General features: G+C 40.3%; 4 protein-coding genes across 9 annotated transcripts in view; 1 reads left to right on the plus strand and 3 right to left on the minus strand.

The window, feature by feature from the left end:
* Positions 1–2,305, plus strand: part of LOC121388888 (galactoside alpha-(1,2)-fucosyltransferase 2-like) — a 37,519-nt gene extending 35,214 nt beyond the window's left edge. For all 5 annotated transcript variants that reach the window (XM_041520416.1, XM_041520419.1, XM_041520421.1 and 2 more), the window contains exon 3: positions 656–2,305. In XM_041520416.1, coding sequence (XP_041376350.1) covers positions 656–2,022 — 1,367 coding nt within the window. In that variant the 3' untranslated portion in view covers positions 2,023–2,305. The remainder of the gene's footprint in view (positions 1–655) is intronic.
* Positions 2,306–8,991: 6,686 nt separating this feature from the next.
* Positions 8,992–14,013, minus strand: LOC121388043 (tubulin beta-4B chain-like). The gene is made up of 4 exons (XM_041519245.1): positions 13,856–14,013; positions 11,985–12,093; positions 10,753–11,108; positions 8,992–10,158 (listed from the first exon to the last, which is right to left on the minus strand). Exons 1-4 carry the CDS (start codon positions 13,910–13,912, stop codon positions 9,337–9,339), a joined length of 1,344 nt encoding a protein of 447 aa, XP_041375179.1. The 5' UTR covers positions 13,913–14,013; the 3' UTR covers positions 8,992–9,336.
* Positions 14,014–20,019: 6,006 nt separating this feature from the next.
* Positions 20,020–21,185, minus strand: LOC121388051 (tubulin beta chain). The gene has a single exon (XM_041519256.1). It carries the CDS (start codon positions 20,826–20,828, stop codon positions 20,364–20,366), a length of 465 nt encoding a protein of 154 aa, XP_041375190.1. The 5' UTR covers positions 20,829–21,185; the 3' UTR covers positions 20,020–20,363.
* A 1,547-nt stretch (positions 21,186–22,732) lies between these two features.
* Positions 22,733–24,901, minus strand: part of LOC121388044 (tubulin beta chain-like) — a 45,434-nt gene continuing 43,265 nt past the window's right edge. Inside the window, exon 5 of one of the 2 annotated variants that reach the window (XM_041519248.1) lies at positions 22,733–23,074. In XM_041519248.1, coding sequence (XP_041375182.1) covers positions 23,009–23,074 — 66 coding nt within the window. In that variant the 3' untranslated portion in view covers positions 22,733–23,008. Of the gene's footprint in view, positions 23,828–24,901 lie in introns of both variants that reach the window. The other variant, XM_041519247.1, reaches the window with a different exon arrangement.

The raw sequence follows: 24,901 nt of genomic DNA on the forward strand, positions 1-24,901 counted from the left end.
GTCCCCAGTGGATCCGCCAATGATATTATTAGATTTTTTTCTGTTTAAAGTTGAAGTTCTGTGCTTTCCTATGCATACAATATTATTGTTTTATGCTATATAAAGTTCTCTATTGGCAATGAATACTACATTATTAGCATCATCATCATCATCATCATCATCATCTTCTCATTATCATTATTATTATCATTATTATTATTATTATTATTATTTTATGTCGTTTAATATTCTGTACTTCTTACTGATACCACATAATTGCATTATGCTTTTTGAAGTCCTAATATTTGTTCATATTATTACTATTATTAGCATTACTGCAAACACACCTTTATAGTGTTGCAAAAGAATCAGTACGCATTTTCTTACTTGGATTACACCTAATATTGGGGGTGGAATTACAGAAATACACAGTGAAAAGGTTTCAGGCCAGCAGTTTCGTCCAGATGTCTTAATCGTTTTTGCCCGAATTTGGCGACAGTGGTTTCCTCTCTCAATATCTGTGTGGTCCTTAACCATATGTCTGACGCCACATAACCGTAAATAAAATGTGTTGAGTGCGTCGTTAAATAAAACATTCCTTCCTTCCTTCATTGTTACTGACACAGTATTATTACATTTTATTAGTTAAAATGTTTTTTGTTTTTTTGTTTTTCAGAAACCCAGATGCGATGTTTGTTCAAACTTACGGCGTACCTGGCAGTTTGCTATGTTGTCTTTTCAATCATTTCGACATTGTCGCCGTGGTCACTGACGTCGCGGCAAGTTGAAGTGGAACGTGGGCGACCAGTTGTCGGTCACCTGCAGGTGATCAGAGGATCACCCCGCGGGCGAGATCGGCTCCGCCCTGCTAAACACAACTTCAGTGCCATTCATTCACTTCTTGTTACAAATGATAAACATTCCAGTCCGGGACGCACTGACGTCTTAAATATGAGGGACAACGTCGAAGAGAAAAATATGCATTCAAAGACTACAACCAGTGAGAAAAAATCCAACATTTCTGTGAATAATTCAAAGTCCAGTATTTCCAATAACGATCAACAGTCCAGTATATCAAAGTCAAGTACTTCCACGAACAGTTCAGAACACAGTATTCCCACAAACAGTCTAAAGTCCAGTATTTCCACGAATAACCTAAAGTCCAGTGTGTCCACGAACATCACAGAGTTGAATATTGTTAAGAAAATCCCGACTCACAGCATCTCAATAAACTTCATCGGGCGGCTAGGCAACCTGATGTTTCAATACGCATCTCTGTACGGAATCGCCAGGAAGAATTCTCTGAGACCCTTGATTCCATCCCAACTGATCATCGACAAACTGTTCCACCTGGACGCCTACAGAGTGTCCAGTGGCTACGGAAGACATTCTGGTGACAGAAAATACGCGGAACAGAAAGGCTGCACGTTCGAAAGACAGGCCCTGGAACTGGGTCCCGACAGAGACGTATTCCTCAGTGGCTACTTTCAGTCGTGGAAGTACTTCAAGGACGTGGAACGTGACGTCAGGAAGCAGTTCACGTTTAATGACGCATTAAGAGCAGCGGCAGACGACCAGGTCAAACGACTGACGGACAATGCGGACAGGTCTGGGTTTGTGCTGGTCGGTGTGCACGTCAGACGCGGAGACATGGTCCAAAACAAGGGGTTCGTAGACTACGGCTACATAGCCGCTGACGAGCTCTATCTAAACAAGGCGATGGATTACTTTGAAGGCAGATATCCCAACCTCAAGTTCCTGGTCGTGTCAGACGATATTGGCTGGTGTAAACAGGTTTTAGATAAACGCGACAACCACCAAAACGTGTTGTATGGCCCCGCCGACAATGCACCGGAAGTGGATATGGCGCTGTTGACCAGATGTAACCACACCGTGATGACGGTCGGTAGTTTTGGTTGGTGGTCCGCGTGGTTAGCAGGTGGTGACGTTATTTACTACAAAGGATACCCCAGACCCAAAAGTAGACTATTTAGACTTCTAAAGCCCGAAGATTATAGGTACCCGCACTGGATTGGAATGTAGCCATTGTATTTGTATTCACAGATTGGGTGCGAGGGTGGGATGGGGGAAATAGAGGTGGGATCTCGGCCTACTGTCGACGGGTCGGAATGAATGAATGAATGAATGTTTTATTTAACGGCGCACAAAACGGTTATAGTGGTGACGGGTCGGGATTGATACAAAACGAAAAGAGTATACATTGTATTTTATAAGTGCCTTTCTTGTCTTGCAGAGGAATACCCCAGTTTTTGTTGTAGTTTTTTGTTTTTTGGTAGGCTAATATATACACCCATGGATATTTTCATATAATTTCTTTGTTTTGTTCTTTTCTCTCCAAGACAAGTTCCCAAGATGTGTAATGTGTTAGTATTGAAATGATGAACTAGAAAATACGGGCCCGTGCTTATAAAACCTTCAGAGTCCAGACTCAATCTATAATGTCGTCACACGCATACAATTTGTGTGGCGTTGCCATGACGTTCACGTCTGAGACTCTGTTGTAGTATCGACCGGCCTCGGTGGCGTCGTGGTTAGGTCATCGGTCAACAGGCTGGTAGGTACTGGGTTCGGATCCCAGTCGAGGCATGGGATTTTTAATCCAGATACCGACTCCAAACCCTGAGTGAGTGCTCCGCAAGGCTCAATGGGTAGGTGTAAACCACTTGCACCGACCAGTGATCCATAACTGGTTCAACAAAGGCCATGGTTTGTGCTATCCTGCCTGTGGGAAGCGCAAATAAAATGATGATAACTAGTTTAGCGTGCCCATATACCACTAAGGTTTCGAACACGCCCATCCCGAGTCTGACCTCCGATAAGATCGGTGGCCTGACTCGGGATGGACGGGGGGGGGGGGGGGGGGGGGGGGGGGGGGTGAAAATGGGCAGAATTTGAAAATAGCAATTAGTAAAAAAGTTAATAGAATAAATAAAATAAAAATAAAAAAGAATTGACTGCTCGGCCGAATATTTATATAATTTGGAGCATTTTAGAAGGACAGTCCAAAATTAAATAAGAGAAAGAAGAGGGGATCGGACTATTTAATAATATTTTTAAAAAAAGAAGTAATTTCGACATAAAATTTTGAACGCACATCTAAAACTTTAAAATCCGATCGATATGTCCACGCGAGTGGCCTTGTTAAGGCCGTTTGGGAGCACAGCTTAAAGGGACGAGATGGGTTGCATCCCGTCAAGAAAACCCCTAGATTGACAGTCGATAGACGTTGAAGGTGTAGTGCTGTGCTGAAATACAGATCTTGAGAAGCCGGATCCGTCTGAACGAGAGAGAGAGTATCAGACTAGGGTACAGTCGTCATGGGTTGTGGTGCGGACGGGCCCGACTCCGGAGGATACGAGATGGTATCACTATAAAGCAAGGTAAAGTCTAGAAAAAGAGTAGTAGGGGCTGACCCCGCTTCCTATTTCTTCTTAGAGTGGGGCGGTCAATCTTCCAGTGCTGCTAGGACAGGCTCGGACATGTAGAGACTATAGGTATGACTATACCAAATAAAATCCCATAGGCGACCATGTTAACGTTTGTGTTTAAAAACACTATATGCAATATATCAACCAAACTATGACCCATAAATATCAGTACTACAACCCCTATCTCAAAGTATTAACTGCAGAAAATGGTACCTTTCACGGCTCATTTTCGGTATAATGAGATCTTTCTACAACACCCCTAGTTTCGCACAAAATTTGAGTACTTTTTTTTACAGGTACCCCACACATGTTCCAAGCACAAGGCTACTTGACATGGTGGTACTACATAAATAAAATTGCATACATTTTTAGCCCAGATGAAACTACTTTTTTTTACAACCAACACACTCACATTTATAACCAATCACAGGACTTGTGGTGTTAACTTCTCTATCAAAAGTTCGGTGCACCTCGAACTTCGACCCGGCCGGAAATTAATTGGCATAGTGCTACCTAAACGCGAACAACCGTGGCGTTCTGCAGAATGGCCGTCATACGAGTCAGGAAAACAAAACAAGTCGACAGTCAGACGGAGAAATGACGTGGAGGCAAGGAATCTCGTTAAAAAAGAATCCAACCTGGTGGTGCAGGACGAGAAGCGTTCCAGCGTTCAATCAGTTCCAATGGCCGCATACATCCCAGTAGAAAACTTCATTTCGCTGACAAAAACAACGAAATGAAGGACCCCCAAGTCGAGCACACGAAAGCACGTGCAGTGTGCACAAGCGAAACAAACGGGTCTTACCGCGTGGAGCTCCGGACTGAGAATTGCAAATAAAAGATCCCTTGCTGCTAATCGGAAAGAGTAGCGCATGAAGTGGCGACAGCGGGTTTCCTCTCAAAATCTGTGTGGTCCGTAACCATATATCCGACGCCATATAACCGTAAATAAAATGTGTTGAGTGTGCGTCGTTAAATAAAACATTTCTTTCTTTCTTTCTATTGTAGTATCGAGTCCAGTCTATTAACAGATTTATAAGTAGGGCCCCGGGCCTGGTTTTTATAAAACATTTAGAGTCTAGATTCGAGACTCTAATAGAGTCTGAGACACTAATTTCATGACAACGCCATACACATTGTATGCATGTGACGTCATTAGAGAGTCTGGATTCTAAACATTTTATAAGGCAGGCCCCAGGTCTTGATCGCGGATGTCGGTCTTGTCGCTCAGATTGTTGAAGAGATTTTTTTCTGGCATACCCATATAAGAGAACACTGTTTGGGCATCATTTACAAAGACTTTGATTGGCTGGTCCATGGCGATGAGATACACATAAAATCCAAACCGTCCAATGCGATGAACACTACTGATGGCGATTTTGTTTATCGACTACGAGAAGGTGAACAGTTCAAGCGTCAAAAATAACTTACAAAGACATTTTACTTTTTTTTATAATTCCAATGTGTATATATGCTATTTTGTTATAAATGCTTTACTTGGACTGGTCTAAATAAAATCGTTTCACTTAAAACCACGAATCTCAATTTTGCATTAATTTTAGAGCAACGTTCAAAACAACAAAATAAATCGTTTGCAGCATGCGTTCGTTGTATGAAGGTGCTTCCCGCCCGCAACAGGTAAAATCATTTAAATGCATTTTATACTGAACGTATTAAAAGCGGTGTTGAGTTATGAATATTTCATAAGAGGCATTAATCAATCAACTTTATAAAATGCATCAATGTGCTCTAGTGATGTAGTTAAACAAAGCAAACTTTTAACTTTATAAAATGCTACGCATATAGTGATATATTCATAAGGGTAAGATTTCTCAAGGGTTCCTCCAGGGCCGTAACGCGAAGCGGGCCGATACGCCTTGGTCCGTAAAGTAAGCGCTTTGACTGCGTGTAAGCGCCTTAAATTAAATCCGAAATTTTGTGTGAACGATTCAGTGCAGTAAAGTCAACGCCATTTTCGTTTTTGTGTGAACGGCACTTAAGGGATGGTTTGCAAGCTCTTGAATTTTAAATACAACTAATATATAACTATATACATAGTAAACATGACACATATTATATAATTAAAAAGGTATGTTCAAAACACAGCTACGTTTAATATGTTGAATAATAATTTTAAAAAACATTGCATTAGACCTAGTGAAGATTTATTTAGGGCTCATTCATACTTGATAACGTGACGTGATGGTAGATCTGTACAACTCTAGGTTATGTTACTATACGTGGCTATACCTAGGTGTACGTAACGTGATGACATTTATATCTACACAATTCTAGGTTATGTTACTATACGTGGCTATACCTAGGTTTACGATGCGTGAGGTGTACGTAACGTGATGACATTTATATCTACACAGTTCTAGGTTATGTTACTATACGAGGCTATACCTAGGTTTACGATGCGTGAGGTGTATGTAACGTGATGACATTTATATCTACACAATTCTAGGTTGTGTTACTATACGAGGCTATACCTAGGTTTACGTGACGTGAGGTGTACGTAACGTGATGCCATTTATATCTACACAATTCTAGGTTGTGTTACTATACGTGGCTATACCTAGGTTTACGTGACGTGATGGTAGATACCACACAACTCTAGGTTGTGTTATTATACGTGACTAGTACTCAACGACCAGTGTACCAAATGGTATGTACTATCCTGTCATGAAGGTAGATGTGAAACATACCTTACTAACCGGTAATCATAATCTCTCTGTTTGTAGCGGGTTTCTAGTTTGATTTTAGACTACACACCTCAGGTACCACGTGTTAGACCAATAAAACCAGCTATAAGAAAACTTTGCTGAAGAGTCGATAAATATACATTGCTTTGGTAGCAGTACACAGTTAGCAAACAGTTCGCTTGTTGGTTTTGCACAGATACATGTCTGAAGGAAGAAAGGAAATGTTTTATTTAACGACGCAGTCAACACATTTTATTTACGGTTATATGGCGTCAAACATATGGTTAAGGACATGTGGAGAGGAAACCCGCTGTCGCCACTTCATGGACTACTCTTTTTCGATCTTTTATATGCACCATCCCACAGACAGGATAGTACATACCACGGCCTTTGTTACACCAGTTGTGGAGCACTGGCCGGAACGAGAAATAGCCCAATGGGTCCACCGACGGGGATCGATCCTAGAACGACCGCGCATTAAGCGAACGCTTTACCACTGGGTCCGAGATGCATGCTTGAAGTCTAATTATTCGGAATAGGAAGTAAATTCTTAAGCTTTGTGATAGCTGAGGAGATATATATATATATATTTTTTTAAATGACAATTGTTGTTTTTTCTTCACCAGCAGTGCAAATGGTTTAGCTGTAATGAGGCTTGGTATTCATACACCAGGTTTTTCTTGTGACAAAAGTGGGGTGTGCGATCATTTTGGGTAATTTTCAAACAAGCTGATTTGTGAAAAATTGTATAGATAAACCTTTATTTGATGTAAGTTTTCATAACTATATGCGTGATATCCACCAACGCCCGCTTGGGTGTGGTATGGCTGTGAACATTATCAAAAATGCACCCAAAATCATGCAGTTTGGACACATTATGATGAAAGTAACCCAGATATTTAACTAAAAATATTTAAAAGGAGCCGTCTTTATAATTATGGCCCTTTTTATAATTTCCTTGAGACTAAAAATACCTGTATCTTTCTTTATTTTTAAACCATAGGTGGGCATTTGGGATGCCATGGGCTGGTATGCATACATCTCAGCTGAAGATTCACAAATAAACTGTGGTCTTCTATCTTTCGTTTCTGCACACACACACACACACACACACACACATATTGAAAGAGGAAACCCGCTGTCGCCAGTTCATAGGCTACTCTTTTCGATTAGCAGCAAGGGATCTTTTATATGCACCATCCCACAGACAGGATAGTACATACCACGGCCTTTGTTACACTAGGTGCTGGAACGAGAAAAACCCCACCAATGGGAATCGATTCTAGATCGACTAGCGCTGGACTACTGAGCTACGTTCCCCCCTCCGCACAAGTTTAGGAGGCAATGTACATTGTATTTCTTTAACAAACAGACAGACAAACTCAGTGGCTGGCTACCCCCACCCCCCCCCCCCCCCCCAATCGTCTAAACTGCCCATCCATACTTCAAAAACATATGGCCATACAAAACACGTAGTATAGTTAAGGTTTAAAGATACTTCCAGTGACCATCTTAAAATAGGTGGTCGGTAGCACAGGTACAATGAATTTCTTCTTATTGAGTGTTTTAGTAAGTTACATGCCCTTTTTCAACAGGTGGCTGTATAACTGAGGTGGCAGAATGAATACGTTTGTCCCACCATGAAACTTGTTTTTAAAAGTTGTTTTCCATTATTAGCAAGGAATCTTTGATAAGCATTATACCACAGACAGGATAACACATACCACGGCCTTTGATATATGAGTCGTGGTGTACTAGCTGGAACGAGAAATAGCCCAACAGGGCTACGTCCTGCCCCATAACACTGTAAGTATGTTACCAGAAAGGTGACAACGTCTGTACGCGTTCAGAACCAAGCTGCAACATAACAAGGCGATTCAGCAAAAACACAACTTGGATCTATTAATAACATAGTCAAGCCAGAGCCGGACATATCAGGGGTGGGCATGCGAGGAGCAGTTATCCCCTGAAAATGTACGAAAAAAAAGTGCGATTTTGTGTGTGGTTGAGAAGACCCGATACGTTAGTACTTTACAAGATTCTTCACACCTACCTCCCGCAAATCTAGGTATTTTAGGCGAAGCGCGGCTTTTGAACTCTAGATGTCACTTCAAAGTTGTCATTGAAATCCATGTAAAATTACCTAACTTCAAATGATATTGGTACTTGAACGGGTTCTTTGGCACCGACATATAAGTGATACCTTTGCGAACAACCACCCACCCCACTCACTCACTCACTCACTCACTCACTCACTCACTCACTCACTCACTCACTCACTCACTCACTCACTCACTCACTCACTCACTCACTCACTCACTCACTCACTCACTCACTCACTCTCTCTCTCTCTCTCTCTCTCTCTCTCTCTCTCTCTCTCTCTCTCTCTCTCTCTCTCTCTCTCTCTCTCTCTCTCTCTCTCTCTCTCTCTCTCTCTCTCTCTCTCTCTCTCTCTCTCTCTCTCTCTCTCTCTCAATATATTGGAGTATGTCTTATCTATCTATCTGTCTATCTATGTTGTTTGCTATTTGACCACATCTGGCTCTAGTATCACTGAACCGATTCACACCAGCCACCTATGTCCAAAAACGTCAATCCACAATATTATTTTTTAAAATGGGCAAAATCCAGCCAATGGCTTTCCATTACAAACCCCACCCCCAAATCATTTTAATTATTCCCCAATTACAAGAAGTGAATATGTAATTAAGAACTATAGCTAAAAATAATGAATGAACTCATCTTAATAATGTCCAATGTAAACAAGCGTTCGAGTGAAACTCAAACTACAAGCAGCTGATATTTATCAATAAAATAATCAAACTCTGACAATACAAAGAAAAAACACAAGATAGGTATTCATGTAAAAAAAATGAATGTTTTATTAAAGATTATATAAATATATAAATTAAAATAAATAAATAGATCTAAATCAATGTAAAAGAAATTTAAAATATTGATCCAGAATTAAAAATCGTAATAAAAAGGTCTTGCACATTGCGTATATCATATTCTATTGCTGAATTTAAAACCTGATTTTATTTATTTTTGGGGTGTTGGGGTAACCTATATTTTAAACGTTTGTTATGTTTATAAATGCATAGCATCTATTGACGTCATATTAATATGATGTTGACATAAAGATAATAGTACGCTGACGTCATGTTAATGTCAAATGTCATTCTGGCAAGAGGTAGATTGGTTTAGGCAGCTTCTCCCTCCTCACCCTCCTCCTCATCAAACTCTCCCTCCTCCTCGGCGGTGGCATCCTGGTACTGCTGGTACTCAGAGACCAAGTCGTTCATGTTGGACTCTGCCTCAGTGAACTCCATCTCATCCATACCCTCACCAGTGTACCAGTGGAGGAAAGCCTTTCTCCTGAACATGGCGGTGAACTGCTCGGAGACCCGTTTGAACAGTTCCTGGATGGCGGTGCTGTTGCCGATGAAGGTGGCAGACATCTTGAGACCACGTGGTGGGATGTCGCAGACGGCTGTCTTCACGTTGTTGGGGATCCATTCGACGAAGTAGCTGCTGTTCTTGTTCTGGACGTTCAGCATCTGCTCATCAACCTCCTTCATGGACATGCGACCACGGAAGATGGCAGCAACAGTGAGATAACGGCCATGACGTGGATCGCAGGCAGCCATCATGTTCTTGGCATCAAACATCTGCTGGGTGAGCTCAGGGACTGTCAGGGCGCGGTACTGCTGGCTTCCACGGGAGGTGAGTGGAGCAAAGCCTGGCATGAAGAAGTGGAGACGTGGGAATGGAACCATGTTGACTGCCAGTTTACGAAGATCAGCGTTCAGTTGACCAGGGAATCTGAGACAGGTTGTGACTCCGGACATGGTAGCAGACACCAGATGGTTCAAGTCACCGTAGGTTGGGGTGGTCAGTTTCAGGGTACGGAAGCAGATGTCGTACAGAGCCTCGTTGTCGATACAGTATGTCTCGTCTGTGTTCTCAACCAGCTGATGGACTGAGAGGGTAGCGTTGTAAGGCTCAACCACTGTGTCTGATACCTGAAAGAATACATTTATGAAAATAAATTAATATGATTAAATTTCTTTGACTAAGGTCTCACTACACAGATGTCATCTGCCATTGAAACCCATGTTAAATTGCCCAACTTCAAACGAAGATTTCTAATAGAACGGGTTCTCGTTGGCACTAACAACATACACCATTGCGAACATACATTATATAAGCATTTATTTTCACTCCAAAATTGAGAACATTTCCGTCTCAGTTTTTTGCTATAAGACCGCATCTGGCTGTAGTACCGGTCCGAACAGGTGGTTCGTTAACCGATTCACTCCAGCTGTCACTTGCGCTATATACCCATGTCCCAAAAGGTCGATGCACAACATTACAAAATAACTTGGGCAAAATACAGCCGGAAGGCTTACCATTAAACATACATATTGTTTTAATTCTTCACCATTTCCTAGAAATGAATATGTGAACCATAACTTGTGTCACAATTAGGAACTATAGTGGACCGTGAAAAATAAAATAAGAGTTTATAGCTATTGTAACAAAAACATGTATACTTCTTTGGTTAGTCTTCCTGGATGTAAGAAATGGAGTAATGTGGTGGGAATGAATATATTTACCTTTGGTGATGGGACAACTGAGAATGTGAGCATGATTCTGTCTGGATACTCTTCACGGATCTTGCTGATAAGCAAGGTGCCCATACCGGAACCAGTGCCGCCACCCAGTGAGTGTGTCAGCTGGAATCCTTGAAGACAATCGCAACTTTCAGCTTCCTTGCGGACAACATCAAGAACTGAGTCTACGAGTTCAGCGCCCTCTGTGTAGTGACCTTTGGCCCAGTTGTTACCAGCACCGCTCTGACCGAACACGAAGTTGTCTGGTCTGAAGATCTGACCAAAAGGTCCGGATCTCACGGAGTCCATAGTTCCGGGCTCCAAGTCGACCAACACAGCACGGGGAACATATTTGCCTCCTGCAAATGTAGAATATTATGTAATATATTAGTATGCATATGTGTTAATTGATGTTTCGACACAAGAATACCAAAACCAAAGAAACAAATGTTTTGCCTAAGAAATGCTTATGTTATGAACTGAACTTTATTTACAATCTGGCCGTAATTCATCGGCATATCAGGTGCATAGTAAAGATATAAGTAAATAAACAAATAACAAGATGGCGCATTCGTCATAATATTCAAACGTGTGAAAACAACTAGTGCATTCGAAGACATACATTGCATATAAAAATAAAATAAAATCGTAAAAACATAGATATCATGACTATGCATAATTTCTGAGAGCACCGCTTGGCTACATCCCGCACACTTCCATGCTAGAATGCTGCGCTTAAGATCACGCTCTCGTCATCAAAGAAATCTGTTTGAAGATTACGGAATTAGACGAAAATAGTCAATTACCCTATCGCTACTATTTATAACTACTAACGGACTGAGAGAAAAATAATCGATTATCCTATCGTATCTACTAACAGAATGAAACAAAAATAGTCGATACCCTATCGTAACAACTAACAAACGAGACGAAAATAATCGAAATCACGTTGTGTGATATACCGGGAACAGCATTTATCGATTTTGAAAACCTACGACGATTATAATCCAAATATTTTTCTTAAAAATAATAATATTAATACAGTTCTGAGAACACCAAAATGTCGATAAAATGATAAAATAGATTAGCGCGCCAATAACGGGATCTGTCCTGACTGCTTCCGATTTATCGACACCAACACCTGATATTTATCGAACGATATATCGTACGATAAATGCCTGGCTTTAGAGTAACCGCTTTATGGATGACGTTTTAACCCTTTAAGTTTCTCTCACCTGTAGCTTCATTGTAGTAGACGTTGATTCTCTCCAACTGGAGGTCAGAGTCGCCGTGGTAGGTGCCGGTTGGGTCGACGCCGTGCTCGTCAGAGATCACTTCCCAGAACTACAATCCAATAAATTTCCTTAAATTAGTTTCCTTATATTGTACAACATACTCCCTGCCGTATTTACACCCCCAACTGTCTGCATGTACGTATGTATATATGTATGTGCGTTTGTATGTGTGTCCGTGTGTGCATGTGTGTGTATTTATTTGCGTATTGCCTCTTACATTTTTTTCTTCTGTATTTCAGACAGGTCATGGTGGTTCTTTCGCTGCAGTACATATTTATGTATGTACGTATATATGTCGGATTTAAATATTACATAAATAGGCCTATTGACGTATTGCGCAAGGGATAATTAAATAATTCCTGGCCTCGTAAGTGCGTACGTATGTATATGTGTGTGTATGTATGTATGTGTGTATGTGTGTGTGCGTGTGTTTGTGTGCGCGTAATGAAATAATTTATAAAATATATACTGTAGTACCATTATATATAATAGCGTAATGAAAGTACTGAGAATCAATGAGATGACAGTTATCACAAGACAATAACTTACGATGAATCCATTTATTTATTTATTATTACTTTATTATTATTTATTTATTTTTAAATTCGAGTGGGATTGGGGGTAGGGGTTGTGGTTCGTATAGTGAATGGCATGACAGTGATGTAGGAAAATCATTTATTGATCCATCCATCCATCCACCCACTTATTTAATTAATTAATTTATGTTCTTCTTTAAAAGTCAAATAAAATATAGCGATCATTATTCATTCGCAGTTTTCGAAATACTTTACTGCGCAAATATCTGGATTCGATGACAGCCAATGTAAATGAGACAAAAGCCTTGGTATGTGCTGTCCTGTTTGTGGGGAAATACATATAAAAGATCTCTTGCTGATAAATAAAATGCAGCGGGTTTTCTTTGAAGACAGGATGATCAAATGTTTGACATCCAGTAGCAACCAAACATGTACCCATAAGTTAACGTGCACCATGACGACAGCTCGAATGACCACTAATCCCCGTGCCTGTGTAAACAAGATAGGGTTACAGAGCCCGCCAGGTAGAGACAAGATCAGACATGCATTCGTAGACTATACTATATGTATATGAAACTGAAAAATGTACGGGCACGCTTTTAGGCGGTAAGAAATATCGTAGGAAATGATCAGTCGTTTTGAACCGGTTAAGGTTATCTTGGTTCATGTTTTTTTCAATTAATAAAAAAGAAAAAAGAAAAAAAAAAAAGAATAATATATATATATATTTTTTTTTTTTTTTTTTTATAACAAAAAGGATACAGATCAATGTTTCTTCATTTGCCAGGCATTGCGGAGCGGGGTGGGGTGGGGGTATTGGGGGGGGGGAGGGGGCTGAGGGTTTCAGCCCTCCATAATTCCGAATCAGGAATATTATTGGTAGTACTAGTATCTTAAGACAGAGATGAATTTTACTTGCAGAATGCAGGAAATTGCATTTCAAGACATGTAGTTTTAAAAAATTTACGGGGGAGCATACCCCGAACCCCCTAGAAACTTTGCTTTGCGCCCTCCATCTCAGTCACCCCCAGCATCTACTCGCTTCCGCCGTACCTGTTTGATACATGAATATATACTCCCCTCCCCCTCCATACACACAAAATGCGCGCGCGCGCGCACACACACACACACACAACCACATCGTTTGTGCCGACATTTTTATTTTACTTGAATACTAGTATATCTTAATTTTTAACTTTTAATCCCCAGCGTATATATTGTTAACAGCTACTTTACTCAGGTATCTAATAACATATGTAATTAAAGATAATTTACCTTGGCGCCAATCTGGTTCCCGCACTGGCCGGCCTGGAGGTGAACTATTTCTCTCATTTTTACAGGAATATGGTTTAGCGTCAATAAGAAATGAAAACTGCGAGCTAAAATAGCCAACACCTCGATTTTTCTCTTATATTAACGTCTACTGTTAGCCGTAGCAACCGCCTAACAAACTGTTGAAACCTGATTGGCCCGCTAGATCACGTGACGTCGGGTATCCACAGGAGGGTCACAACGACCAAACAAGACGTTGAATCATTAATCACATTTGGCGGTAAAACACGACTGGGCTGCCACGAGCGAGGTTTGGTCCACACGGTTGCCATGCCTGCGGAACAACCTAACAGACGTTAATTGACTGTGACGTAATGTATTGACCATTGTTCTGACAGACAAACGAATTACGTCACCTTGTAGGACTCGTTTCTTGTCTTCTTTTTTGTCTGTTTCTGTTTCTGTTGTTTTCTTTGATTTACGTGTTCTTTTTTATTATTATTATTTTTTTATATATACACTATTATGCTATTTCAACGATGTTCAATAATGCCTGAGATACACTATCTTATTAGTTCTAAGGTTTAAGCTCGCTATCCTGGACATATAGGGTTACTTTCTTGTCTACCAGCCCACGACACTGTGACATTGGGATTCAAAGTAAAAGTTCGTTTTGTTTAACGACACCACTAGGACACATTGATTAATGAATCATCGGCTATCAGGCGCGGATCCAGGATTTTTAAATACGGGGGGGGGGGGCGAGGGCATGCTCCCCCGCGAAATTTTGAAATAAGTGCATTTTTGTGTAATTCCACTCTAGTGTATGCTATAGTTAAAAAAAAAAAAAAACTTGACCCCAAAAATAGGGGGGGGGGGCATGCCCCTTGGGCCCCCCACTAAATCCGCGCCTGGCTATTGGATGTCAAACATTTGGCAATTCTGACACTTAGTCGTCAGAGAAAACCCACTACATTGTTCCATTAGCAGCGAGATCTTTTATAATATTATGCACTTCCCTAGTCAGGAAGCACATACCACGGGTTTTGAACAATTGTGGTGCACTGGTCGGAACGAGACCCCCACCCCCGCCCAATCAGTGTATGTATGTATGTATGTATGCATGGGCGTATGGGGACTCTTTGATTTAGGGGGGCTGGAGGGGTTGATTTGCCCGAAATTTTACCCAGATAAAAACTGCCCGAATTTTCCCCACTGTTTTCTCACTGTTTTGCCCGAATTTGGGGGGGGAGGGGGGGGCAATTGCCCCCCCCCCCCGGGTCATACGCCCATGTGTGTATGCGTATGTGCGTGTGTTTGTGTGCGCGTAATGAAATAGTTTATAAAATATATACTGTAGTACCATTATATATAATGGCGTAATGAAAGTACTGAGAATCAATGTGTTGAGTGTGTCGTTAAATAAAACATTTCTTTCTTTCCTTCTTGAATACTGGAAGTGTTCCTTTTAATAATTACACTCAGACCTTGAAAAATCCTATATCCGCCCTCTCGGTAGAACACTGACATGAACCCCCCCCCCCCCCCCCCCCCCCCCCCCCCAAAAAAAAAAGAAAAGAAAAAAAAACCCACCCCAAAAACCCCCACCACTCGTGCACATGATGTATTAATGATCGGCTATTGGATGCCAAACATTTGGTAATTTTGACATAGCTTTAGAGAGGAAACCCACGACATTTTTCCATTAGTAGTAAGAGATCTTTTATATGCACCATTCCACTGACATGACAGCACATACCACGGCCTTTGATATAGCAGTCGTGGTGCACTGGCTGGAACGAGAAATATCCCAATGGGCCCACCAACGGAGATCGATCCTAAATCGACGGGACAGCAGGGGAGCACTTTACCACTGGACTACGTCCAGCCCCACACTCACATGCGGTGCGATCCATGCGTCGTAGGAGTTTTTTTGTTCTCTACCCCCATGATCCGCAGCTGGTACCTGGAAGGCTGTGGTATGTGCTGTCCTGTCTACGGGGATATATATATATATATATATATATATATATATATATATATATATATATATATATATATATATATATATGTATATATATATATATATATATATATATATATATATATATATATATATATATATATGTATATATATGTATATATATGTATATGTATATATATAATATGTGACAGAAACTTGTTTATTTTTATATTTGTTTATTTTTATTGTATGTAAGGTTAAACACCCATATATAAAAGTACAAATATATTGACATTTCTGAAGTTTGCCAGCTGTTCGGAAGAGAAAAACAAATATGTACATAAAAAAAAAGAGAAAGAAAAAAAGAAGTAAAAGTTTATTTTGTTTAACGACACTACTAGAGCAGATTGATTTATTAATCATCGGCTATTGGATGTCACACATTTGGTAATTTTGACATATAGTCTATTTGGCAACAGAAATATTTTGGAATCTTTTTAATTCATCCAGAATTAATTGTAAAGTTTTTTAAAACACTTTGACTTTTATACGAAGTTTTAGTCACACCTCTTTTTCCCCCACGACTTTTTATATTTTCCTGTCGTCCCATAACACGACTGGTAGATAGTGTGTGTGCCCTTCCCATGTGGGTGTCCCCTCGGTGTGAAATCTTGGTTATTCGAATGTCCCCGAGTATAAATTCCAACCAGTGGACCACAACTGATCAAAGACCTTGGTATGTGCTTTCCTGCTTGTGGGAAATTGCATATAAAAGATCCCTAGCTGTATTAGGAAAAATGTAGCGGGGTTTCGTCGGATAACTACGTGTCAGAATTACCAGCTGCTTGACATCCAATAGCCGATGATTAATTAATCAATTATGTCACATGCTGTATATCGATCCATGTACCCAATAGTGCAATCTACAATACATTACTCTTCCAAATGTATAATAAACTTTAGTCACGGCCAATGTATTAAATTTAATTAATTAATCAATGTGCTCTAGTGGTGTTGTAAAACAATTGTTTTCTACCCCGGTATAATGTCAATGCGCATACCAGTCTAGCACGAAGTGATACACTGTTTCTAACCTCTGCACGACTCTAAAGAATGTCATAACGTGTACTAGTCTATCACCCTTCAGCCGAGTCCTTTATATTGATACTACCGGCATTGTTCGGTCGAGCGGTGGACACTGGGCGTGCCATTCTCTGTACACAAAGCTTAAACGTCAAACAACTCTGAAATCCACGAAGTGTTGGACTTCCAACAAGCCTGGCAACCAGTAAATAACGAACCTGAATGCGACTTAGTAAGATGTAACACGTACATATCCCTGTCGAATGTTGTTAACGAGGTATTGGAAATAGATATACGTGTACGAGGTTTCTTTACTAACTAATAACAAAGGACACTCGTTGTAGTTTTTAACCTGGCGTAAACAGAACATTAAACAAATATTTCAATACTTTAAACACTGTTCTCCAACACGTATTGCTTATAAATAGTTAATTCATAATTCCAACATTGAAATTAAAGGGACATTCCTGAGTTTGCTGCATTGTAAGATGTTTCCGACTAATACAATATTGCTACGATTAATCTTACACTTTAAACATGTTTTCTTGTTTAGAATGTCAGTGTCTGTATATGCAATATGTTTCTGGTCGTCTTAATATTTGTAAGAAACCCAAACTGGATTTTGTCTTCAAATAATTTCGTACGTACGAAAAAACAATATTTTAGGAAATTAAATGAAATTTAACCTGGTACAAATACTAGAACGACCAGAAACACGTTTAATATACAGCCACTAATATTTCATGCAGAAAAATATACTTAATATGTAACTGCATTCGTTAAAAAAGTCTCTATTGGTCGATAACATCTTAAAAACTGCAGCAAACTCAGGAATGTCCCTTTAAGCCTTAGGCAAAGATATATGCCACTAGTGTCTCCGCAAGTACTCGAGTACTCGGGAACGGGCTGACTCTAGCAAGACTTGAGTCCGTTCACAGGACTCGAGTGCCCGTAGAAGGTGGAATATAATAATCTACTATAATACAACGGACAATGTAAGACAGTAATTTCAGCAGTAAATAATCAATGATATAAGTTACACAATAATTATATGATCATGCGCTAGTTTCTCTTTTCAAACTGGCCGTCCGTCCTTCACAACATATCAAGCGGTTTTTAAATGCAATACAATGGCATGTTTAACATCCATGTTCAGCGCTGGAATTAACATGCATAATGCTGTTTTACTTTATTCCTTAGTCTCATCATCATCTAGTGTAAGTGTCGGGTACTCGGGTCCGGGTCGAGTTTCACCGTTGAGTACTCGAGTTTATATGCAACGTCTCGCAGTCATGATAATAAATATCACGGCCTTTTCTAACCCAGTTGTGGGCCACTGGCTGGAACGAGAAATAGCCAAATGGACCCACCGACCGGGATCGATCCTAAACCGATTGCGCATCAAGCGTGTGCTTTACTACTGGGCTACGTTCCTCCATTTGGGCTTGACAATGACATACGTCACCGGGAACAATATTAACCACTGATGTATAAATATTTAATATTAGACAAACACATTTTACACTGATTACCTAATACAGACTCGCTGCGTGTACACACTTTAACAGCTTCACTTGAATACTACAACAACGCGAATCCCTAAAGCCGACGGCACACGATACGAGTGTATCGTTCGAGTATAGCAGATTGTGACAAGAGATTACAATTCCATCGGTTGCTATGCAATCGGCTATTCTCCTGTGAAGAACTCGTATCGTGTTTCATCGCCTTAATTCCCAGAGGCGGAATGCAACTCGGTGGTAAGAGGTTGTACTATACCAAATAGATTTCCATAGGCGACAAAGTTAACGTTTGTGGTTTAAAATATAGTAGTGTTGGTATAAAGTGCTCCTACTGACACATACTGGCGTACACGTCTATTTATTCACCTCGATGCGACGGATAAAACGTGTGCGTGAAAATACGCTGTAGTGCTACAAGTTCGTGCAGTTAGTGTACATTATGTCACATGCTGTATATCGATCCATGTACCCAATAGTGCAATCTACAATTTATTACTCTTCCAAATGTATAATAGACTTTAGTCACGGCCAAATGTATTAAAATAGTAAATATAAAACTATATACATACATACCCCCCCCCCCTAATAAACCCTCTACCACAAAATTACTATATGCAATATATCAACCAAACTATGACCCATAAATATCAGTACTACAACCTCTCCCTCAAAGTATTAACTGAAGAAAATGGTAACTTTCCGGGCTCATTTTCGATACAACTGAATGTTTTTAATTTTACCACACCTACAAATTGTAGTAACGTTTTTTAACCAGGTACCCCAGACATGTTTCAAGCACAAGGTTTCTTAACACAGTGGTACTAGTTGAAATAAAAGTACATACATTTATTGCCCAGATGAACGTTTTTGTTGTTGATAACAAACTAATATTTATTACCAATGGCAGTCCCTGTGGTATTAACTACTCTATGAAATGTTATTTAGTTTAGTAATACCTATAGGATCGTCTTTCTCCCAACCCAACCAGTGCCCCATGAATGGTAAATAAAAAACCGTGGTATGTGCTTTAGTGTCTGGGAAACAAATTCATATAAAAGATCCCTTACTGTCGTTCTTTTCTGCAAAATTAGCATATATGACGGCAGCAGGTGTCCTCCAATACATTCGACAAAATGTCGAAAACAAAACGGATGTTAAACCCCAAATAATAAGTGGCATTGTAAAAAGGGCCGGCATTCTTTCAGTACGTTAAACATTTGCTGGTGCGCGGTCGGTCTGGGATCGATCCCCGTCTGTGGGCCCTTTGGATTATTTCTTGTCCAAGCCAGTGCAAAACGACTTGTATATCAAAGGCCGTGGAATGTGCTATTCTGTCTGTGGGATGGTGCATATAAAAGAACCCTTGGGACTAATGGAACAATGTAGCAGGTTTCCTTTAAGACTGTCAAATTACCAAATGTTTGACATCCAAAAGCCGATTATTAATAAATCAATGTGCTCTTGTTGTGTCGTTAAACAAAGCAACCAAACTTAAAAAAACATTTGCTGAGATGTTGAACAAACTCCTCTTTCCTTTTTGTACAGTGCACCCAGTAATACACAAGTCAAGTTCAAACAAAAGACTCAAACATACACAATTCAGAATCACAGTGATGTATTTATTGACCAAAGTTTTCGTACAATTAACAAATTTTGTAAATATTAATAGTAACATAGTAAATAGTTACAGCTGTAAGGCTAGGACTAATATTCCAGGGTCCGTGCTTATAAAACTTAAAGTCTATACTTCAATAAAGTCCAGACTTTAACGTGATGTTATTTGAATGGCGTTGCAATGACGTTAAAGTCTAAACTTAAGGCTTATAAGCACGGGGCCAGAAAGTCAAAATAAATATTTAAAAGTTTAACATTATTCAAAATAATAATTCATAAATTAATCTCAGTCTTTAGTACTCAGGCGAGCCGCTGTTTAAGAACTGATTTAAGCCTCTTCTGCCTCGCCTTCCTCCTCGTCAAACTCTCCCTCCTCCTCAGCGGTAGCATCCTGGTACTGTTGGTACTCAGAGACCAAGTCGTTCATGTTGGACTCTGCCTCAGTGAACTCCATCTCATCCATACCCTCACCAGTGTACCAGTGGAGGAAAGCCTTTCCCCTGAACATGGCGGTGAACTGCTCGGAGATCCGCTTGAAGAGCTCCTGGATGGCGGTGCTGTTGCCAACGAATGTACCAGACATCTTGAGACCACGTGGTGGGATGTCGCAGACGGCTGTCTTCACGTTGTTGGGGATCCATTCGACGAAGTAGCTGCTGTTCTTGTTCTGTACGTTCAACATCTGCTCATCAACCTCCTTCATGGACATGCGGCCACGGAACATGGCGGCAACAGTGAGATAGCGACCGTGACGTGGATCGCAGGCAGCCATCATGTTCTTGGCATCAAACATCTGCTGGGTCGTGGTGCATCAAAGGCCGTGGTATGTGCTATCCTGTGTGGGATGGTGCATATAAAAGATCCCTTGCTGCTAATCGGAAAGAGTAGCCTATGAAGTGGCGACAGCGGGTTTCCTCTCTTAATATCCGTTTGGTCCTTAACCATATAACCGTAATTAAAATGTGTTGAGTGCGTCGTTAAATAAAACATTTTTCTTTATTCCTCCTGCACCGCCCCGTAGGAGGAAAAAGTTTGTTTTGTTTAATGACACCACTGGAGCACATTGATTAATTAATCATCGGCTATTGGATGTCAAACATTTGGTCATTCTTACTCATACTCAACAGAAGAAACCCGATACATTTTTCTAATGGAGCAAGGGGTCTTTTATACTTTCCCACAGACATGAAAACACATACCACGGCCTTTGACCAGCTGTGGTGCACAGGTTGGAACGAGAAAAAACCCAATCAGTTGAACGGATTCACTAAGATGGTTCGATCCTGCGACGCAAGCGCTCAAAAGACAGAGCTAAATCCCGCCCGCCCGTAGGAGGAATGCCACTCCCAAAACTAATTTTTAAATCCCAAACGAAATCCGTTATTTATACGAAGCATACGTTAAATTATATTCTTCTGCATGTTGCATCATGGTATGTTAATTTTTTTTTTTTTTTTTTAAGTAAACCAGGGCAACAGCATATAAATCAAATATAAAAATGGACAAAATGAACATGCATTTACAGCTAGCATTGTCAGATCCATCTAGAAATAGTGTCCGTACTGTATCTAGTGCTTAAGACTATAGAAATTTTCTCCAATCATATGCTGACCATTTCAAATAAGGGTCTGCGTTTAGCCCCGTCCTAAAAGTGTGTATTGCAAATAATTTGTCACCCTTGTAAGAAATGGCTCATTCTGTGTACCAATATCCTTTGATACGATCCAAACCATTGATACAATAAAATACACCATAATTTATTCGTGGCCATTACACAACAGCCGTATCACAATCAATCTCTGCACAAGACGGATGAAAAGAATCACTGCCATATGATTTCTGTATATGCCTGCCGAACCCAAGAATGACGCATCACTGACTTTGCCCTAGGACTACCACTCCCAGGCCGACATATCATTCATATTTTGTTTAATGGAAGATTGCCACTTCACGATGACATCCGTACTTTGCCTATAGGAAGACTGCCACTCCCAAAACTGTTTTCACAAATCTAAAGTTACTCAAGAAAAACCCCAGTGGATATATACTGAACATCATATGAAACAAATATTTATTTAGGTTTTATAAAATTTATTTAAATTATTCAAGTTCAGTCCCGTTTGTTTATTAAATAATATGAATGTGTTGTGAATACCTTATACCGAAGTGATCTTTCATGGAAAAAAAAGAAGAAAAAGTTTTTGACCAAGTTATATTAAAATATTTGCATATCTTGTTCTGTATATGTTACAGTCAATCTGTGAAATCAGTCATTACGCGTAATGCCTAAAAAAATCAGTCACTTCGCGAAGTTCCTGTGACCACCAGGCAATACGCGAAATGACTGAAAATCCCAGGCATTACACGAAATGACTGAACATCATGACCAGACATGACACAGAATGACTAAAGTGATTCACGTCTTATTACCGACACTTGTATACAGGCTTTTGGTCTTAAAAGTTGATAAAATAATATTTTAAGAACAAACAAGAAAATGACTGAAAATAATACCACCACACCACACAACGAGAAATTGTCCATTAAACTTGAATTGCAGAAATCGCAATTTGCAAATCTGGCTAGTGCAAGAGCTAGCCCTGTCTGTATATATAAAGACGTGTGAATGCGAGCGCACGTGAATCTCTTGTATAGAAATATCAAACTCGTCTAATTAAAATACAACTAAACAAAGAATTGCACTGTAAAAACATTTTACTGGCCGCTTATTGTTTTTTTTAAATATTTGGTCTGACTAGATATGGTTTTGTGTACGTTCATTGAACATGTTGATAGTAAAAGATACAAGAAAACACAGAAATGTGACAGAGCAATACCACCGAGTACCATCGTGTATAAATAGCTACTATATGAAGCATCGAATTGTTACAAGACACGAAAATATTCATTGGCGTTATAGTTTTGTTTCCGTGTACAACATTTGGCAATGTTCACCATTCACTGAGTTGCAACTTAAGCCTCTTCAACCTCACCCTCCTCCTCATCAAACTCTCCCTCCTCCTCGGCGGTGGCATCCTGGTACTGCTGGTACTCAGAGACCAAGTCGTTCATGTTGGACTCTGCCTCAGTGAACTCCATCTCATCCATACCCTCACCAGTGTACCAATGGAGGAAAGCCTTTCGCCTAAACATAGCAGTGAACTGTTGTGAAATACGCTTGAACAGCTCCTGGATGGCGGTGCTGTTGCCGATGAAGGTAGATGACATCTTGAGACCACGTGGTGGGATGTCGCAGACGGCTGTTTTCACGTTGTTGGGGATCCATTCGACGAAGTAGCTGCTGTTCTTGTTCTGGACATTTAGTATCTGCTCATCAACCTCCTTCATGGACATGCGGCCACGGAACATGGCAGCAACAGTTAGGTAGCGACCGTGACGTGGATCGCAGGCAGCCATCATGTTCTTGGCATCAAACATCTGCTGGGTGAGCTCAGGGACTGTCAGGGCGCGATACTGTTGGCTTCCACGGGAGGTAAGTGGAGCAAAGCCTGGCATAAAGAAGTGGAGACGTGGGAATGGAACCATGTTGACTGCCAATTTGCGAAGATCAGCGTTCAGTTGACCAGGGAATCTGAGACAGGTTGTGACTCCGGACATGGTAGCAGACACCAGATGGTTCAAGTCACCATAGGTTGGCGTGGTGAGTTTCAGGGTACGGAAGCAGATGTCATACAGAGCCTCGTTGTCGATACAAAAGGTTTCGTCTGTGTTTTCAACAAGTTGGTGGACTGAGAGGGTAGCATTGTAGGGTTCAACCACGGTGTCGGATACCTAAAAACACACAATGGAAATCAATATACTAATATCTGAATGCTTACAGCTACAAGAAATAAAATCTTAGAATATCACAAAATATTCCAGTCTAATTCTACTTACACCAGAAAAAGGCTCAATTTATAGAATGGGCAATACACAGTAATACATGTGTAATGAGGCAATCATTCGTGAGTGTCTTCCTTTCTCCGGACAAGGGATAGCAGCGGAAATTACAAGCAACAAAATCCAAACAGTTTAGCACAGACAAATGGTAGACTTCAAATAATATTTTGAAAACGGTAGGATTCGAACTTGCTGACCCGATTTTTATGGTATTTGATAGTCCGCGACCGTAACCACCAGGCCACCGGGTCATCCACAAAATTGTATTAAATATAGAGAAATTTTTAAATTGCAATGGGAGTAATGCCACTCGGAGTCATGACATATGAAGGGCATCATATAAAATGAAACCGGTCTCGGTGGCGTCGTGGCAGGCCATCGGTCTACAGGCTGGTAGGTACTGGGTTCGGATCCCAGTCGAGGCATGGGATTTTTAATCCAGATACCGATTCCAAACCCTGAGTGAGTGCTCCGCAAGCCTCAATGGGTAGGTGTAAACCACTTGCACCGACCAGTGATCCATAACTGGTTCAACAAAGGCCATGGTTTGTGCTATCCTGCCTGTGGGAAGCGCACATAAAAGATCCCTTGCTGCCTGTCGTAAAAAGAGTAGCCTATGTGGCGACAGCGGGTTTCCTCTAAAAACAATATTAGAATGACCATATGTTTGACGTCCAATAGCCGATGATAAGATAAAAAAAATCAATGTGCTCTAGTGGCGTCGTTAAATAAAACAAACTTCATATAAAATGAAACAACTGATAGATTGTAAGTGTTAAAGACGAGTTCAAGTGTAAATTGTGGAAGTCATTGGTTATTCTTGTTTTTCGAATTATTAGTGATTCCAAAACCTGTTTTGTGAAATTGTTTTATTATTTGTCCCCAAAGTATAGTCATTTAATTTTTTCATCAATTGTTTTATACAGAGAGAAACCAATGTCTACTTTTAAGAATATAATATTCAAT

Source organism: Gigantopelta aegis, chromosome 14, assembly GCF_016097555.1.
Source record: "Gigantopelta aegis isolate Gae_Host chromosome 14, Gae_host_genome, whole genome shotgun sequence".
Classification (NCBI taxonomy): Eukaryota; Metazoa; Mollusca; class Gastropoda; order Neomphalida; family Peltospiridae; genus Gigantopelta; species Gigantopelta aegis.